This window comes from Amphiprion ocellaris, chromosome 17 (assembly GCF_022539595.1).
Source record: "Amphiprion ocellaris isolate individual 3 ecotype Okinawa chromosome 17, ASM2253959v1, whole genome shotgun sequence".
Lineage (NCBI taxonomy): Eukaryota > Metazoa > Chordata > Actinopteri > Pomacentridae > Amphiprion > Amphiprion ocellaris.
This window is the reverse complement of record NC_072782.1, coordinates 14,785,064-14,804,287: the sequence shown is the minus strand read 5'-3', so window position 1 is coordinate 14,804,287 and position 19,224 is coordinate 14,785,064. Positions and strand designations below refer to the sequence as shown.

At 38.1% G+C, this 19,224-nt stretch overlaps 2 protein-coding genes across 4 annotated transcripts in view; both read left to right on the top strand.

Moving 5' to 3' along the window:
• The first annotated feature begins 1,723 nt into the window (after positions 1-1,723).
• On the top strand, positions 1,724-9,479 carry cacfd1 (calcium channel flower domain containing 1). 2 transcript variants are annotated; one of them, XM_055004082.1, is made up of 5 exons: positions 1,724-2,350; positions 5,383-5,455; positions 6,208-6,333; positions 6,514-6,621; positions 6,761-6,981. In XM_055004082.1, the coding sequence occupies exons 1-5, from the start codon at positions 2,242-2,244 to the stop codon at positions 6,771-6,773; spliced, it is 429 nt and encodes a 142-aa protein (XP_054860057.1). In that variant the 5' UTR covers positions 1,724-2,241; the 3' UTR covers positions 6,774-6,981. The 2 variants fall into 2 exon arrangements, with proteins under 2 accessions (XP_054860057.1, XP_035798190.1); XM_035942297.2 differs by lacking the exon at positions 6,761-6,981 and adding an exon at positions 7,003-9,479 and having other exon boundaries at positions 1,726-2,350.
• Positions 9,480-15,876: 6,397 nt separating this feature from the next.
• si:dkey-34e4.1 (carboxyl-terminal PDZ ligand of neuronal nitric oxide synthase protein) overlaps positions 15,877-19,224 on the top strand; it is a 71,314-nt gene continuing 67,966 nt past the window's right edge. Inside the window, exons 1-2 of one of the 2 annotated variants that reach the window (XM_023296930.3) lie at positions 15,877-16,505; positions 18,153-18,224. In XM_023296930.3, coding sequence (XP_023152698.2) covers positions 16,401-16,505; positions 18,153-18,224 — 177 coding nt within the window. In that variant the 5' untranslated portion in view covers positions 15,877-16,400. The remainder of the gene's footprint in view (positions 16,506-18,152; positions 18,225-19,224) is intronic. The other variant, XM_023296929.3, reaches the window with a different exon arrangement.

The window sequence follows — 19,224 nt, the reverse complement described above, 5'->3', positions numbered from 1 at the left end:
ATATTTTTATTATCTGTGATTATTTCATTATTTCTTTATTGTAAAATAAAGTTTGAGGCATAAAGACTCATTTAGTTATTTTATTCCTGAAATCTTTGACGTAGCAGAACTAAACTTCCATTTTCCTTCTTGTACTTCTGATACTAGAACTAAATGTATCTTCAACACGGATCACCTGCTTTTAATGAATCAGCAGCAACATCACAACAACAAATGAGACAATTTTCAACAAATTAATGAAACTGATGTTATTTAAAACTATCAGAGTTTGTTTTAGTGTCAAATTAAAGCTGATTACTGACAACTAGAACATTAACGTTATCGTTTTAATCACATTTAAGTTTCCTGAACGTTACATTAATGTCAACCAGCCACAGTTTTATGAACTTAATGAACCACATTACAGGAACACAACACACTTCAGCTGTTTACATGAAACTCAACACATTAGCTTGATGCTACGTTAGCTTTAATCAGACGACTAAGCAGCTAGCTCGGTTATCATCGCTAACATTAAAGTTAATATTTACTATGCTAACTTTCTTCTCTGGTCAACACACACTGAAACAAACTCCACCAACATCTAGAGTGCATGGCACACATTACTTCTGACACTAAAGTTGCATATAAAGTGCATTAAAAGCGGCACCGATACGAAAATAAACATTTACTTACAGAACTCTCAGAGTCCTTTCAGTGTCTGCTGGTAGAATCAGCCGAAGGCAGAAAACTGGTTAAAGCAAGCCAACGGGCAGGAAAACTGTCTGTGGAAAATGTTCTGCTCCTGCACCGATAAATAAACCAACAGTTATTATATCAGAATTAATCCAAACGAGGAGCGCAGAGTCTAGGCCGCCTCCTCCATAGGTCCTGTCAATCATTCCAGACTGGACTGTCAATCAAGTAGCCCCGCCCCCCGGCTTCGCAAAACTTTCACGCTCTATATAAAATTCAATATTGATTTATTTTAGGATCGGCCACCTAATCTCTCATTTTGACCATGAAAACTCACGAAAAAAAATGTATATACAGTCTATGCACCGTACTCTGTTTGGCTCCACACTTGCTGATGACCACTTCCGGTCTCAGAAAATGAAAAACGGACCTTTTTTCGTTTCTGTCTCTTACTGATTTTACTTTCTTGTTATTCTAAATATAAAACGAAAATCAAAGCATTTTTTTAAAAATCGTATATCCCTTTTTGATCATAAAAAGGAAAAACGCCTTGTATTTTAATTTTAATTTTTGTATTTTAAAACGAAAATCAAATAACCACTCGTTTTTTGTTTTTCAATACCCGTTTCAGAACGGAAAATCCAATTACCAGATCCATACACGGACCCAGATGTATGGCTTTGTTGTCCAGAAATTTTTGCCACGTTCCTTTTTTTTGCCACGGTATTTTTTTTGTAGACTATTTGTTTGTTTGTTTGTTTGTTTAATTTTTTATTATCAAAGGTTACTTTTTGTTTAACTGGAGTTAATTATTATATTGCATGAAACTTACAATCTGGGGCTGTAGAGTCCTAGAACCAGAGTACACATCTGAAAAATCATGATGTACATTAATATCTAAATATTACATCGCCAGAAGTTTAGCTAAAGGCTGTTATCTGTACTGAGATAAACGCAGGTGTGTGGTAAAATATTCCTTTACAACATAATCTGCTGATATTAACACTCCCCGCATGTAAACAAAAAATGACGCACATCAAATCCCTCCCACAATGCACCGCTTACATCGGCTGAACAGCCAGAGAGGAGAACAACGGAGCTGCTAATTTATCCCAAACAAACCGCGTGGATACTTCTAAATTAGTAGAAAGGGAGCCGAAGATATTTGTTGTCGTTGTTGTTGTTTATTTACAACATTGGTAGAAAGTTGAGGACATATGCAGCGGCGATATCCACTCCTAGCGGCAGCTGGTGGCGGTGCTGTTAGCATCTGCTAGCCGGTTAGCTGGCACTGACTGACGGTGGAAGCCGTGTGAAAAGCTGCGGGTAACATCAGGCGGCCGCAACACGAACAGACAAAAGAAAAAGGATTTTAAAAAGATTTTAGAAAGTTGGAATCATATGTAGTGTTACCAGAAGGGACCTCGGTTGCGTAGTAAGCTAGTTAGTAGTGAGTTTGAGGCGACTCGCTAACTTAAATTCAGATACCGCTGGGTGGTCTCAGGCTGACATCTGTAAATACTGGATTTAAGGAGCTTTCGCAAACGTAGCTAGAAAACACACACAATGAGCACCGAAGAGACCGCAGCGCCCACAAAAGCAGCCCCGGAAGATGATGGCATGACCTGGTGGTACAAATGGCTCTGCAAAATCGCTGGGGTTTTGGGAGGAATATGTAAGTAGTTGCCGAAGTCTATTTTCTGTGTCTCTGCATTGGTAAATATATGATACATTCACAGAAACCCAAATCCTGCCATGGCTTTGTGTAGCTGCATGTTTAATGTTAGTTAATCTGATTACTGAATGGGCTGTTTGACAGGTTACAACCACATTTAGTTGTGTTGTTTTTCCTCAACAGACAGATGAATTTATTGGCTTGTCAGCATCCTTAATACCATTTGATCAGTGAAGTCTTTTCGTCTATATTTCTGTAAGAGTCAAAGCAAATCCAGAATAGAAAAGGCATGAGATTAGTATCATGAAAACCATGTGTCTGATTGTGGGTATACCACACCTCAATAGCCCTGCCACTAAACAAAAGCTTTGTCACCGTTCATTGTCCCCTCACTGCAGCAGCCACTGCTGGGCACCGCCTGTTTGCGTGCTCCCTCCATTACAGCCTGTTATTCCTAAATTAACTCTGTGATATGAACACACAGTCAGGTACTCCCCACAGGAGTTCAATGTGAGACAGAAGTGATGATAACTGCTGGCTTTGCAGTTTTCCAGTAGCATTGCAGAACTACTTGCCTTCCTCACCTCTCTAGCCGTCTCTCCTTCACAGTGACACCAGAGTCACAGTGCCTGTATCACATTAACTGCTGCATATTCAATGGGTTCTGTATTATTGAGGAGGCTGGATATGCTACGTGGTTCTTCCACTGTTTGTGACAGTGTGGACCAGTCAGGCCGGTGCACAGAGACGCACATATTTATCCTGTTATCTCACTCTGGAGTTTTAGCCTGAAAATACTGCATGATGTCAACTGTCAAAAGCAAAAGATCATACTTAACAGCAGTAATGGACGGAGTTCTGAGATCCTTTACATAATTTAAAGTGTTCATATCATAATGTAAAAATACTACTTGTATTACACGTGAAAGACCTGAATTGATAATGCTACTTAAAGTCACCTAAGTATAACATGGGAAATGTGCTTAATGTATTAAAAGTAAAAGCACTCAAAGGAGATGTATGCCTAATGTGACTGGTATGCTATACAGTGGAAATTATATCGTCACATTACTATTACTGATACATGTGTTTAAGCAGTATTTTGCATTTCCAGTGGGATTTGTAAAGCTAATTTCGACAATATTTATGAGACTGTAACTACCAGTTATTTTCATTGTTGCATAATCTGTTGGTTATTTTGTTGATGAGGATTTCGTGATTGTAGAAATTCATCAGGCTTGCTCAGCCCTTTATATTATTAACAGTGTTAGTAATGAATAGCAAATCTTGAAATTTGAGAAGCTGTGTTTCAGGCATATTTAATGAAAAATTAAGGTAAAATCTCTGCTTCTGTTAATCCACTTTAATTGTACTTGTGAATTGTAGGGCCATATAAAGAAAATAGCCATGTAAAGTACAAATGTGACAAATAGAAAGTGCAATACTTGGTGTTAGTGCATGGATTGATAGTTAAAAGTTAAAAAAAAAACCTGTGTTTTAGCATTTTTGTGGAACATAAACTCACATCTCCTCATTAAAGACCGCAATATCATGAATATTTGCAATGCGAAATTTGAAAAATGCTTATGACAGTATGAAAAGTGTAATGTGAGACGTGTGTTTGTCCCATATCTCCTTTGTCAGTCATGAAAACATTTAGACTTGATTAGTGTTGATTGTCAGATAATGAGCAATAATTTGATTAAGGAATTTGAAAAACTTGACAGAGAGCAGCTTCCATTTTGTTTTTCTAAATGTGAATATTGCTGGTTTATGTTGTCTTCCTTCATTATAAACTGAAGATTGTGTCAGCAGGATTAGATATTAAAAATAATTGGCAGAATAATTAATAAGAAAAATAATAACTAGTTGTAGTGGAACACAACCGTACCTATAAGAGGTATTTGTGTTCGACAATTTAAAACCTCAGAGTGTTTACAGTACGAAGTTTGTTGACAAGAAAATGTATTTGTCAACAAATTATTTATGCAGTTGAAAAGAATTTATGCTCTCACTTTAGCCTTATGTTTATGTAAACTTTGTGTATGCAAATCTCACTTTTTGTGACTATGGTAGATTGCATTACATTATTGCAAATAAAACCGCTGTTTTTTGGGGGGTTTTTTTACACCTCTGCGACTGGTGTGTTAATTGCTTTGCATGACACACTTCTGCAGAGTGTGATGATGCCAAATCGCACATTATTTCAGAACTTGCCTAAAATTTTCATATGCTAGCCTAGTACGTTCACAAAGGTTTTTTGCAGCTTTTGCACAACCTATGAACACACCACAGGTGGCCCGTTTACTTATTAACTTGTATTCATATACTTGCAGCCCATCTCATATTACAGTGTACACATATTTCAGACAGTGGGTATATAGCTGGTCCCATTGGCCTTGTGTATCTAGCAACATTTACCACAACATGTAGATATGAAAGATGTGCAGAGAAAGTATTGAAATCCTCAAAACAAATCACAGGCATGGCAAAAGCTGAAAAGGGCCTTTATTCAAAATTCCCTGAAGTCTGTCTGAAACAAATTATCTTGTACATGAAAGATGTGCCCTGCTTTGATTTTGACACGGTTTTAATTTGTGTTCCAAATTTGATCTGGGTAATTAATTTTCAGGCCAGTCATGTTTCATAATAGCTTTTGCATCTACAGCAGATAGGAGTGATGGATTTGAACGTGTTATTCACCGTTTTCAGATGTTTCTTGACTGCTTCAGAAATAATGCAAAGTAGAACTGTGTTTTGCTCACATATTCTCATGTTGTTTATATTCTAAAGGCATTACTCACCAAGAAGTGTGTACATTTACTGTGTGGTTACCATGTTTTTTCAACACAGGAGTGGCTGAACAGACTGTTTTATCAGCCACATCCTTAATTTAAATATATTTGTTTTCATATGATGCATAGCATAAAGTAAATACTAATAGCTAACAGTGAGGATTGAGAATGTATAATGCCATGATTTGCCATCTGTTTTGTCATAACAACAATTTATCTTTTGTCTAAATCTTGCAGCCTGTGCCGTCTCAGGAGTGTGGAACTGTGTCACTGTGAACCCTTTAAACATTGCTGCTGGAGTGTGGATGGTGTAAGTCCTCAACACAGTCACACTTTTCTTTAATGTAGTAAGCATAAATTAGATCATTCACATTCCATAAGCTTAGACAGGCTTCAAAACAGAGTGCTCAACTCTGCCAGGACTCTTTTACTTTATGTTCCTGATGCTGTCAGACCAGAGTGGCACAATAAAACTATAGAAGTCAGTAGTTTTTTTTTTTTTTTATGTTACAGTTTGGCTGGGGTGTTGTGTTTACTGACACCACTGAGAGCTGGTTCTAGCCAAGTTAAACTGAACTAGAAGTCACAAACTATCTTAAACATCAAGACCCATCAAAGCCTTACAGACAGCACAGGTTTCCGGTTTTTGTAATAGTTATATCATATGACTTGTTTTTCCTGCTCATTTATATTCCTTTATTTGTATCTTGCATCAGTTGTGAGCAGCGGTGTCACATAGCCAGGTAGCCACACCTGCTGCTCAAATGTTGAAGATGTGGAGAAAATCCTGTCATGAACATGTGCCAAAGACCTCCTTGATTGTTCAGGTTTTAAGTAGAACCTTTTAGAACATGCCCCAGCAAAGCCACCTATGATTTGTTTCTCTGCTGTTGGCAGATGAATTGATAATTAAAGTAAATGCTACTCAATTTCACTGACCAGCTTACTGTAGAAACAATTTTTCCATTTCTGTGACAGCATAATCATTTTTTTCCATCAGGTGCTGCATTTAAACTCAGGATAATTCACTGATGTCTTTTTGTTCTCTCCTCCTGTCTCAAGGTTGAATGCCTTCGTGCTCTTCCTCTGTGAAGTCCCGTTCTGTTGCCAGTTCATAGAGTTTGCTAATGCTGTAGCAGCCCGTGCAGACAAACTCAAGCCCTGGCAGAAAGCCTTCTTCTACTGCGGGTGAGAACAACTGTGGTTTGTAATGGTGAAGGCTATACTTAACTCTATGAAAAATCATGTTTATGACTGTGAGTTTCTGTTGGACATACTATGGGGAATGGGTGTCTATTATATTTAGCATGTACTTAATATGATTTACTGACTTGATGTGTTTTGTTTGCTCTCACCTTGACGGAATAGGATGGCTCTGTTTCCTGTGTTCTTGAGTTTCTCCTTTACAACCCTGTTTGGAAATGCCATCGCCTTTGCCACAGGAGTTCTGTACGGCCTTGCATCTTTAGGCAAAAAGTAAGATGTCTGCTAGTAGTCAGTTGCATGTAAATCACCAAAATTAGGGGAAAAAAAATGTAAAAAATGAAAACTCTTCAGATTATGTAATTACTCATATCTCTTGATGTGTCACTCCCATTAAATCACATTAACACAGGCTCTCATATTAAATGCAGTACACCATATTATAATCAGTTAACATGATTTTAATTTGAATTCTAACAACCCTAATGAGTTGTTTTATTCATGTAAATTAACTTCTGACAAAGTGAGTCGTGTAATGACCCTCTAATTAACACTGTCCCCTTTGCTTTTTCTTTCTACTCACCTCTCCCTGAACATAACCTTTTTATTACCATCTTTCTCTCGCATCCCGTCTTCCTGTTCTTTTCCTCCCAGGGGAGATGCAGTGACCTATGCCAGGCTGCAGCATCAGAAACAGGGGGATGAAGAGAGGATGACAGGAACGACAAACGGGGCTCCGGAGTGAGACACCTGCCTTTCTCCCCTCCTCATCCCCTCTTCTCAGTTCTTACACTTGAATTTTTCTCCCTGTCCTCCGTCCATCATTACCTCTTCCCCCGCACTCCTTTCCCCACTATCAGTTATGTCACTACATAACAGTTGTACTGAGTTTATTTATTTACTTTAAATATGTGTTGTCCTGAGCTAATAGTATCCAAACTGACTGATAGTGGATTCAGCCCATTATTTGGTACCTGCTGTGTAAACAGGATTTATCATTTGTGACTTGCTACCTGACATTGTAAGTTTTGTTTTTATGTTTTTAATTCTTCTTATGGGTTGTGCTTCTCATTTGTTTCTGTTTGTTGCTTCTGTCAGTTGCTGTGTTGGCAGGAAAATTTTTGATGTACATCTTTGAAGCCCAAAAGCCTTTTCAGGAATTCTGAGTAGAAATTAATGTGATTGTAAAATGTACATAATTGACTTCAGGTTATTCACTCGGACTCTGAGGCTGTGATTCAGAGTTGTGTGACAGATTGAGATAAAGAGAGGTCAAATAATGCTCAGACTTGCTGCTTGTGTACTGCTTTTGGTCATGTCACTTTAACAGCCGTGCTACCAGAGTAAGTGTTTGGTAAAGCGTGGAGAAAAAAAATTCAGCAGCACAACACATCAGCAAAAAAATAAAGACATTAAACACTAACGAATAATCACAATATAGCCAGGTAAAAAGCTGTGTTTCACAAAAGAAGAGGCTCAGATTTGAAATTACAACACAAGTCGGGCTGCTGTCTCCAAGTGCTAGAGCTGAATTGTCAGTCAGACTTTCTGTTTCTCAGTCAACTCTCAATCATTTATTCAACAAAAGGTCCGTTTCTTCATTGTTACAGCTAGTGTGAGAGTGAAAAAGTAGAGCCACTGAAGTTCTGTATTCACATATGACTGGAAATCTTAAAAGTTTGAACTCAGTCGAGGCTTAACTTCATTTTTGATGAAAAACAGTAGACACGTGTGTATTTGTTATTTGTTTTATATTATTAATTTATCTTTTTTCTTTGTGTTGTCCACTACACCACAGATGTGTAAATAACCTCAAGTGTTTCCTTAATGTTTTAATCGTGTTTGAGCCCCAGAATGTTTTTACTTCATGGACTACTTTGTGATGGTTTAAGGTTTAATTTAAGCAAGAACGTGGGGAAAAAAATCCTATCTTTTTATTAGTTGTCAATTATTGTGAGTCAGACTAAGTGCATATGGCAATGAGCACAGTGGTTTTGGTATTACAGCTTCAAACCCGCTGTGCACACACAACTCTGAACTGCAGCCTGAGTGCGTCTGTAAACATATATAGGCAGTAGGGATATTTTTAACAGAGGGGAATGTATTTGGTATACCCAAAGATGAAGACCTTTTATCTTTATTTTGGTTTTATGCTTTTATATATCCATTTTTTCAGTTGGTTTAAGCTCCGTTACCTGCACTAAACTTTGGGTAGCTTTCAGTGCATGGCTCAGCTCAGATAGTTCTTCATGATCACGCGATTGGTAGCCGAGTCGTGGCTGCAGATTTTTGTGGTACATTATGTAATGAGAAAATGGAATGTACACTCATTTCTAAAAGCTTTTGTACCATTTTTTTTCTTTTCAAACCTGTTACTGAATATTTGTTGATTATTCCATGTTTAGTGTAAGTCTTAATTAGTACGCTCCACCAAAACACATGTACAACTTAAAGAGGGGAAGTGTCTTGATTCAGGGACTAATTGGTTTGTATCCCACACAATCACCAGAGCCATGGTTTACCTTTGTCACTCAAATGAGGCAGGCAGTGGAGAGCAATGTACAGTTCGTTTGTGGTTTTTTTGTTGTTGCCTTGCCTCCGTTGTGTCATCAGTAAAAAGGATGCTTTTGGAATAACTGTTTACACATACCTCTTACTGCTCTTTCTATAACTAGCCGGCCAGTGACTGAGTGGATTATTCACACATTACCACCAGCTCTCAGGTATCATACTTAGGGAGTAGTTTAAGCATAGAACATAGAACTACCATAAGCACGACTATGAAAACACTTGAGCCAATGGAAAAGCATTTGTGATGCATTTAAAACGTGCACAACCAGCATTCACAAATGTTTAAACACTACATCCACACCAGTGATATGCTACAGATTTAACACTACACACGCCTACACTACAGTTTTAACACGTTGCTTTCCTTATCCACAGCCAGCCATCCACCAGTTCGTTATTTTTCATGCGGTCACATCCAGCGAGACTCATGAATTGACTGGTATTCCACCCGCGGGCGTTGAGTGTATCTTCTGCTGTAAGGGATATGTGTACAATGTGTGTTGTGATGTGAATCCTGATCCTCTTCTGAATTAGTGAAATAAACAAACTTGCTACTACCACCATGGTGTTGGCGTGTTGCATTTGGCTGGGCCTCCCCTGACATTTCTTCTCTTGGTTTTACATTTATTGTTTGGGGTGAAATATCTTGAGAACTCGTGCACTAGACTACCTTGGGATTTTGTACAGATTTTCAAGGTCTTAAAGTATCAATTCTACTGACTGCAGCTGATCCCTTGACTTTTTGTCCTGCACCACCAGCAGGCTCCATTTTTCACTTATTCAGTGAAATATTTCAACATCTACTAGACAGATGAGCACAAAAAGTGTACAGATATTCATGGTTTGAAGAGTATTTTTTTAAATCATTTTTAAATATGTCATATATGACGGATTGCTGCAAAATTAGACGCAGAATTTTAAATAGTTCAATACTATGGCTGCAAATCCTATCCTTGTGTTCTAATTAGCTAATGGCAGCAGCTTAAAATGCTTAACCAAAATGTTCAATTTACTCGAAAATAAGCATAAAACACACATTTGCAATTTTAGCATTTAATTTTTAATATCATTTCACTTAATTGAAACTACTTTGAATTGTTTACCTATTGGGTTTTTATAAACAAAGACTTGTAATAATCAACACCCAGAATATTTTATGGGAAAGAAATCATGTTTGTTTATTTGTTAGTCTAAATTGACTGAAAACACATCATCCTCAGGTGTTCTGTGGTTGAATCTGAGGTGCAACAAGTGAGCAAAACATTTGTACAGGGTTTTAAGTAGGAAATGATTGGTCCTTCTGATAGAATAACATTGAAGTATTGTCTGCTGTTAGATAATAATAAATGCAAGAAATTTCATTTCAATATGACTTTAAGAGACAAAGCCTGTCCCTCTTGTGATTTTTAGTGTGGCTTCCATTAGAGATGTGTATTGATAAATGCTTTAAAATAACAGCTAACATCAATGTACACTTTTCTGTGCTACGTGTCTCACTGATGAAATAAGTGAAGAATGTGTCATGATGGTTCTGATTATATTCATGTTGGTCTCGGCATTTTAAAATCCCCCATATTTCTCATTTCATTTCTTCTTTATGACTTGAAATTCAAATTTCTGTTAATCTCTACAACACACTTGCAGAACTGTGATATCACAAATGCTGCTTGTACACTCACATCTCGAACTGAAAATCACCATAAGTTGAGAAGAACTTCTGGTGTCACAGTCTGCACTTAAATCATCCTGCACAAACATCCAGTTTGCAATAATTGCAGCGTATCTCTAACAGGAGGAAAACTTTAAATAATGTTTTGAGACCTAGGTTTGGCTTCTTTTGGAAATCTATTAATTGTCTTGTCTTACTTTGAAAACGTGCATATTTGTCGGATCTTTCACACTTGATACATCCTTATGTTTTATGCATTTGTACTTGTGGTTAAGCTCTTTCAGAGATGGTCCTTTTCGGTGTGATATTTTTCTTCCCTCTGTGTATGAAACAGTGTTTGTGACACGAATAGTACTTGAAACCAGACCTGTGATTAATCGCACTGAGTTGCTATCGGAGCAAATAACCTTGAGGATTTCTATAAAGCTTTTCATCGCATTTGTTCAGAGAACACAGCTCGTGCTATCATATGAATTCATCACATTCAAACATTTTCACCTCTATTTGGTATACTTTGACTTTCTACTTGCCATAAGACCTTTTTAACATCTTTCTTCTCAGTATGAAGCTACATTAAAGGCATTCCTTCACCTGTGTTATGCACTGGATGAATCGTCTTAAAGGTTTATACTTCTGGGTGTCAAGAATTTTCTTTCATTTTTGCTTTTATTAATCATCAAAGAACAACATCTGAAAGAGTATTTCAGGCCATGAGTGCGGAGGAATTTGTAATAACATGTCATTCTTGCATCACAGAGATCCAGGCTGCCCTCGGTTTGTCATTTTTCATATTGTGTTTGCATACTTTGTTGAATTTGTGTTTGTGATTGATTGTTTTTAGGTGTGATGCAGGGTTCATTCTTTTAGTGATGAATAGTGAAATCAGTCTGACTTGACGTACCATTTTTTCCCATTTTTCTCTAAGGTGTACCATGGCATCAGAAAGACATCCGACCAAGTTGCTATGGAAATAATCTGTCTTTTGAAGTTTTTGAGACAGTCAGACTTGCTTTACTGTGAACAAATATGACTTTCTATTCTGCTTATTTGGATGTACTGCACATACTTGAGTTTTTGGAATTGTTGTGAACTTGTCTGAACACTATTACTCACCCTAGTAAGTGTGTGTTCTAGTCAGGTTCTGCTAAAGGTTGTTCTGTATCCATTACTTTCCTTGAAGACAGAACATACCAGATCTTCTTGGTGGTTGATTCCAACTGAAAAAAAAAATAAATAGATGATGAGACAAGAAACCATCAGATTTTACTGCAGTGAGATAAGTAGAAGTAACCCTGACACAGCCACATAGGAATCTCTTTCTAGGCATTGCTAATAGATTATAGATAGCCTGTTGTGTTTCCATCACTATCTGGCATCATTAATCATGATGAAGAGTCAACAGATCACCATGGATAGTAAGTTTACAGTGCAATTTTACCATATTTTTGAATTCCAATATACACTCATAATGGATCATAAGACATTTGCAAAAGAAAAAGAAATGACTTTTTGACCCCAAGGGGAATAATTCATCATTTTAAAAAAACAAGAAGCTGATTTTATCAGTAATTTCCTGAAGTCCCTGCTGGGTGTGAGGTAATTGCTCAGTTTCCTGATGTAGTCATATAGCACAAAGCCAGCATAAAGCAGCTAATTATGTATATTTTCTGTACAAATTAAAGAAACAAAGCTTTGTGAATGAACAGAGTTTACTTCTGAAACAGATGCACATGGCCAGGCAAGTTGTTTCCCCATGCTTCAGGTCTTTATGCTAAGCTAAGCTAACCAGCTGGCAGCCCAGAGGTAAGTAGAGATGTCTGCAGGACAAGAGTGGGTTTTCTTCAATCAAAGTGGACAGTCTACATTCAGCGGACATCACAAAACCATGACATATAGTTAGGGTTAGAAGATGGGATGGAGTTAGGTTTAAGAGCTGTCAAAAGTCCACTGATTGTAGAATACTCTCTCATGGTCTGCAGAGACTTGTTATTATTTACCACACAGAAGAAGACCTCAGAGAATTATCAATTGTCTGAGTTCAGTGTCTGTCTGCTAGCAAGAAAATGTATTTGACAAACTGTTTCATTAAAAATTTCTTGCTGATCTCAAAAAATCCAGCAGATTAAGAACAAATATAAACCAATGTCCTGGACAACAGAAATGCCCTGCTTTTTATTGAACCCACTCAGACTTAAATCACCTCCCCCTTAAGGATTAACTTCCAATAAACATGCTTTAAGTCAATAGATACCTCATTTACATTTTATAGTACACAGACATTCTGGGGCTGCACAGTGGATCAGTGGTTAGCACTGTCACCTTGTAGCTAGAAGATCCCTGGTTTGCATCCCGGCCTGGGCCTGGGATCTTTCTACATGGAGTTTGCATGTTCTCCCTGTGCACGTGTGGATTTTCTCCGGGTACTCTGGCTTCCTCCCACAATCCAAAAACATGCTGAAATTAATTGGTAATTCTAAATTGTCTGTAGGTGTGAATCTGAGTGTGCTTGTTTGTCTCTATGTGTAGCCCTGTGATAGACTGGTGATCTGTCCAGGGTGTCTCCTGCCTTCACCCTAAGTCAGCTGGGATAGACTCCAGCCCCCCCACGACCCTAATTAGGATAAAGCGTTGTACAGATAATGGATGGATGGATGGACATTCTGCTATTTTTTGTTTAACTTCTGAGTCCTACCTATAGTTTTACACACAAAGACAATTAAACAAATAAGCCACACCTTTCATGCTGCACTCTTTTTGCTTGGATTCTTTTATATATTTTATGTTTGTCTGAATGTACTGTTAAACTGCACAGATTGATTGCACAGCATGCAGACAGACAGTGAAGAGAGAGGAAATGTGGGAAGAGAGTAGGGGAATGACATGCAGCCATTGGTCTTGCCTGCAGGGAATCAAACCCAGGATTTACTGCTCAGAGCCTTTGCACCCATGTGGTATGTCCTCTAACCACTCGACTGCCTCAGGTTAAAGCAGTTTGTACTGGTGGCTAATGCCCCTTTAATTAATCAAGTTAATGATAACCATCTGTCACCATTTAATTAAAAGTGCATTATGTCAGCATTATCCCTCCCCTGTGTTGACTCCAGGCGTTTTCTTTCACTTAATAAGCTGATTATTTTGCAGTTTTCATATCTTGCCCTTTGAGTGCAGATTAGTGGGAATTAGTTGTGGCACCTGGATGCCATTTTCTCATATTAAGAGATCCTAATTCATCTGTTTTTTCAAAGATTAGTCCACATGAGCACATCTGCTGCCTGTCAGCTGCAAAGTAACCAACTCAGGGCAAAGACTTTGACTTTATATGTAATATTAAAACATCAGAAAACATTTTGAAGTTGCATTTCAACTTCAGAAACCAACAGTGAGTAACCAACAGAGGGCGCCATGACATTATTATGGCAATATGTGTTAAGAAGTTAACCTAGAATTTAATTATGTAATGAATTACTAGTACAAAGATAGGATGGTATTTATTATTGATGCTTTAAAATGCTACCCTTCCATTGTATTATGGGCTTGTACATACATGTTGCTCAATGTCGTTAATACCTGTCGCTGCAGCAGTAATATGACAACAGCAAGAGGTGTAAGCTTGATTAAACACTGCATTGTTTCCACCTCACGACCAGCAAACATCCGTGTATTGTGTAAAATGAGATGTCACTGTGTGCATGTAGTTAGTAGTGGCTGTTCAGTGACTGAAGTCTTGTTCTCTGCTCAGAGACTAATTGGGCTCTAGTGGGAAAACTCCAAGGATGATGAAAATGAGCACATGAGGTTTGTGTGAGTCTCAGCCACTGGAGCAGCATTGTGAAATGTTAATGTGGTCATGAAGGGCAAAATAAAACCTGGAAGAACCTCTCTTTTATGCTGAGAAAAATAGCCGGAGGCTGATGGCCTGCAGTGGAGTCACAGAATGACGCAACAAGGAATAATGTAGCCTGGATCTGGAAATGACAAAATAGGTAATTGTTTTGTTTTTGGAATAGTTTAATTTATGTTAGCTTGTGATATTTCTAATTTCGGATGCTATTTCTTTGTAAAAACTTAATTTTTTTTGTCAGAAAGCACTTAACTTTGGTTTATATAAATGCAGTTTATATATATATATATATATATATTATTTATAGTTACAGTTATTTATTATTCATTGTCTTATTATATAGACCTTCTTGAGACTGAGACAATGGTCGGACAAGTATTTAGATAATTTACTCTCATGAAACCAGAATTTGTACCCTATAAAATTATCAAAAAGTAAAGTATTATAAAGTCCTTTTTTAAAATAAAGTATATAAAAATAGCTAAAAGTATAGAAGTACTGACAACAAAATACCAATACCTTAAATATTAAAATTGTATTACTGATATACTAATAGTTGAAAAATGTGGAAATAACTTCTACATGTATTTTGGAGTAGTTCATACAGTGAGAATGCATTATATGTGGAAAAAAACTGATCACACGCATGCATTATTTTGCATTATTGTCGTCATATTTACACCTTTTTGGGATATAGACAGTAGCAGGAGAGGTATTTGGAGCATTTACTATATGAAATTAGAATTAGTGCCACATAAAAAATAATCTAAACTAGACTATAAAAATAGTCCTACACTCAAAAAGCAGTAAAATGAAGTATTTTATGGAGCTAAAAGTACAGAAGTAGTGACGACAAAATGTACTTTAAATATCAAAATTGTACTTTTGATAGCTGGAAGAGTTTGAATTAACTTTTCTTTATGTAATTTGCAATGGTTTAATCTGTGACAGTGCATTGTAAAATCACAGACTACTCCAAAAAGTTAGCAAGCAAATTAAGACAAGCTGGGTTTGAAAGATGCCATAAAAATGTATTACTAGTACTACTACTACCACTAATAGTAATAATAGTAATAATAATAATAATAATAATAGTAATATATTTCGACCTTTTGGACATTAGCAGTAGTGTTCAGTAGGCTCAAGTATTCAAATAAGTCATTCTTGTGAAACTAGATTTGTGTCCCATAAAAATACAAAGTCCTACATTCAAAAATATGGCTACTCTAAAGAGAAACAAAGTGAAGTTCAGAGTTCAGAAATAAAACTATGTCAAAGTCATGCAGCACCTGAATAAATGTACCACTAGAAATATATCAAATGTGACATTTTAAACGTAATAAGCTGAGAATTCCTTGTTTATTGTCTTTCTTCTGGGCCCCCCACAGTAAATCCAGCTTCAGCTCCCAGGAAAAAGTGTATCAAATGTTCATCTCCTGAGGGCTGGACTAACTTGGTGGCTGGCTCTCCTCCCAGCTCCGGGTTGCATCATGCTTGGGAACTTCTCTCCAATGAGGGACCTGCTTTGTGCTTTGTGGAGGGAGAGAGAGGGAGAGAGAGGTGGGGAGAGAGAGAGGGGGAGGCAGGGTGCAGCGTTGCCACCAACAGGACGGGATTCAAAAAATATATACCCAGAGCGAGCAGCCAACATCACCTGCGGAGGGAATACAAGGAACATCTGATCCTGTGGCTCCGGGGAAAAAAAAAAAAAAAAACAGTCGTCCGTGCGTCCTGACCAGACGCATATGTGGACGGAGACCCTGAAGTGCGCTGAGGAGAAAAAGGAGCGCGCAGTTGTGTCCTTCTTGGGACCTTTTGAGGCGCAAAGCAGCAACAATGGACTGCGTTTCCAGTGGGAACTCACTCCTGGAGCCGCGCTGCGCACACACATGGGGATTGTAGCGACGCAGAGCCGCTCGGTGTTTGTGCGTTTAGTTGTTGAACTGTGTTTGGTCGGTTGAAAAGCCCGGGATGCCCGCCAGGAACAGGTACAACCTGGTGGACGATGTGGCGGACTCGAGGCTGCCGCTGCACAACGAGGAAGCTTATCAGCATGGGATATATTTCCAAGCCAAGGTGAAACCAGAGGATGATTCCTCTTCATTGTGACCCTGTTGAACCGTGCACAGTTGTGTTGTGTTGTGTTGTTGGAGAGGCAGGTGCACTGGAGCCCCTCAGCTGGGATCCATCATGAAGTTTGAACACATGGCAGCTTGTCCTGTTCACACATGTGGCTGGTTTGTTAGTGGAAGTGTAAATGTTAAGGAATATCCACTTCATTTTGATTGCACAGTCTTTAAAAAAAAAAAAAAAGCTCGTCCATTTTTTGATGCTCAAAAGTGGACTGAGTGTATTTTCAGGTTTTTCCCAAGTTGCTGAATTATTAACCTCTGAGGGAAGCAGCTAGACAGGGCTCAGTTTTTTAGAGGGTTCTTTTTATAGTAGAGATGCAACTGATGATTATTTTCTTCTTGAACAACTGATTTAAAGATTGCTTTCCAGATAAAAAATGTTAGAAAGTATTGCAAATTACTGTTTTCCAGATGTGTGAGTAACATTGAAGGGTTTTGTTTTGTCAGAATATCAGTCAAAGACTTAAAGATTTTGAGTTTCCAGTGATATGAAACCAGAAAAGCAGAACTTCCTCACTTTGCAGAAGCAAATATTTGGCATTTTGCTTGGATATTTACACAAATGGTGTGCAATTTTGTGTTAAACTACTAAAATCACACACACAAATCTGCAAATCTTGAGCTGATTTGCATGTTTAGTGTTGATCAGACAACAGAACACAGCAGTAGAAAGGGTTAAAATGAAGGAGTGTTACAGGTCCCAAGTTGAGTCACATGGCTGCTTGTATGTCACATTTTTAAAGCTCTTCTTATTAAGCAGCATGCTCAGTTTGAACAGTCATGGTCTAAATTAATGGCACACACCGGTCAGTTGGTGTGGAGACACAAAACACTTTTCAATAAAACCATAAGAAAGAAAATGCACGTGGACACATACAGTAGTAGTGAAAATTCAACAATACACAATGAGATGCTTAATGAGTAAATAAGTATACAAATGCGATTATAAAAAAGCAAAAACAAACACAAAAAAAACCCATCAGTACCAAGTAAACATTAAATTAAAGTCAGTGTTACTGATTTTACACTCTCACACTACTGTAATCAAAATAATAGTAACATCAAAGCCAACATGGTCCCCGGAGCCTCTTAATTACACACCAACGAATTCAAATATATGCAAGCCACAAAGAGCTTATTAATAAGGCATGGCTTTGTCCTCTGTAGCCTGCATTAAACACATTTGTCCTAAACAGACACACACTGGTTTACCATATTGCAATGGAAAAAACATTTGGTTAGCCGTGAATTGCAAAAGTGGGTCTTCCCCCCCTCAGACATCTGCTCTGAGGGGGGGCCTCAGCACATAAAAGTACACGTTAATTGTTTAAATGATCCCTAGTTTTGCTGCGTTTTCATAGGAGGTCTCCTGTGGGGTCTCGGACCCTCCACTGTGGGAGTTTTGGAGTTGATTGCACTGTGCTTTTTAAAATGTTTTTAATTAGTAGCAATGCATAGTGAGGATGGCTGAGGAGTGTGGTTCCATACATAATATCAGTGCCATGTATGATTATTGGATATTAATTGTGCAGCTGCAGCGAATGCAAAGATATGTGACTCTGATGCTCTTCCTGTTTGTGTGTGGCTGCAGTACGTGGGGAGTCTGGACGTACCGAGGCCCAACAGTCGGATGGAGATTGTGGCGGCCATGAGGAGAATCAGGGTGAGATGAAAACACACACACACACACACACACACACACACACACACACACACACACACACACACACACACACACACACACACACACACACACACACACTGACTATACACTCATCTTAAGTCCTCTTGGGATTGTGATGGAGGACAGAAACTACCTTTACAATGGTAGTGTTCTGCTGTCAGGTGAGATTTGCATTGAAAATGTAGTGACGCATGCAGCGGCTGGACAGCAGATCAGGACTTCTGACATTGGAAAGAAAACAATGCAGGCCACGGATGAATTCTGCAGCAGCAATAAGAGTGAGGTGGACTTGCCTTTTTTGTCTTTGCCATCTCTAATTTTGGGAGGAACTGAGGAGCGCAGTGTGTGTGAGCTGCCTTTGATTAAACTCAGTTTGTGGCTTATTATTATTCTGTTGAGCTGATAGTCTCAAATCATCCTGGTTTTTTTATACTTCTGAGATTTATTTGTTTACTGTCTTCCAGCGTCCTTTCCCCCAATTTTCCATTTATCATATCGCAGTGATGATTGTTTTTTTTTTCCGTATAGCCATATCAGTGTTACTATGGGTATGGTATAATCATTTTTCCTTCTCCTCGTCCCAGAAGGCCTTCAGGTAGCTAACACTGAGCTGAATCAGACAGCTGTGGTGGTTCAGTAATTTAAGTGTGAGTCACTGGACTAGCTTGGTTCAGACACGACAAGGCTCTTAGTCCTGGCTGAGTGAATATGCAGGAGGTAAATGTGTGATTCTTTTAGCTACTAAAGATCCGTATTGTGCGTTTATGTGTTAAAAAAAAAATGCAAGTTTTTATACGAAGCATTCAAAATTTCTGCCATTTTGTCTCTTTGTTTTAGCTCCTGCAGGGTTAAAGATTGGGTTTGTAGGTGACCGCTGTGTTGCTTAAGTGTGCGTGGAAGCATGACTGAACCCATCCACAAAAGTAGGTCTAGAGATAAAGTGAGACAACAGTTTATGAGCCTTTGTATGTGTGTGAAT

Bases quoted from the DNA above. Each gene is read 5' to 3' on its own strand.
- cacfd1 (XM_035942297.2), top strand. From the start codon at position 2,242: ATGAGCACCGAAGAGACCGCAGCGCCCACAAAAGCAGCCCCGGAAGAT. The intron at 2,351-5,382 runs GTAAGTAGTTGC...TAAATCTTGCAG, and splicing joins TGGGGTTTTGGGAGGAATAT to CCTGTGCCGTCTCAGGAGTG. The intron at 6,622-7,002 runs GTAAGATGTCTG...TTTTCCTCCCAG, and splicing joins CTTGCATCTTTAGGCAAAAA to GGGAGATGCAGTGACCTATG.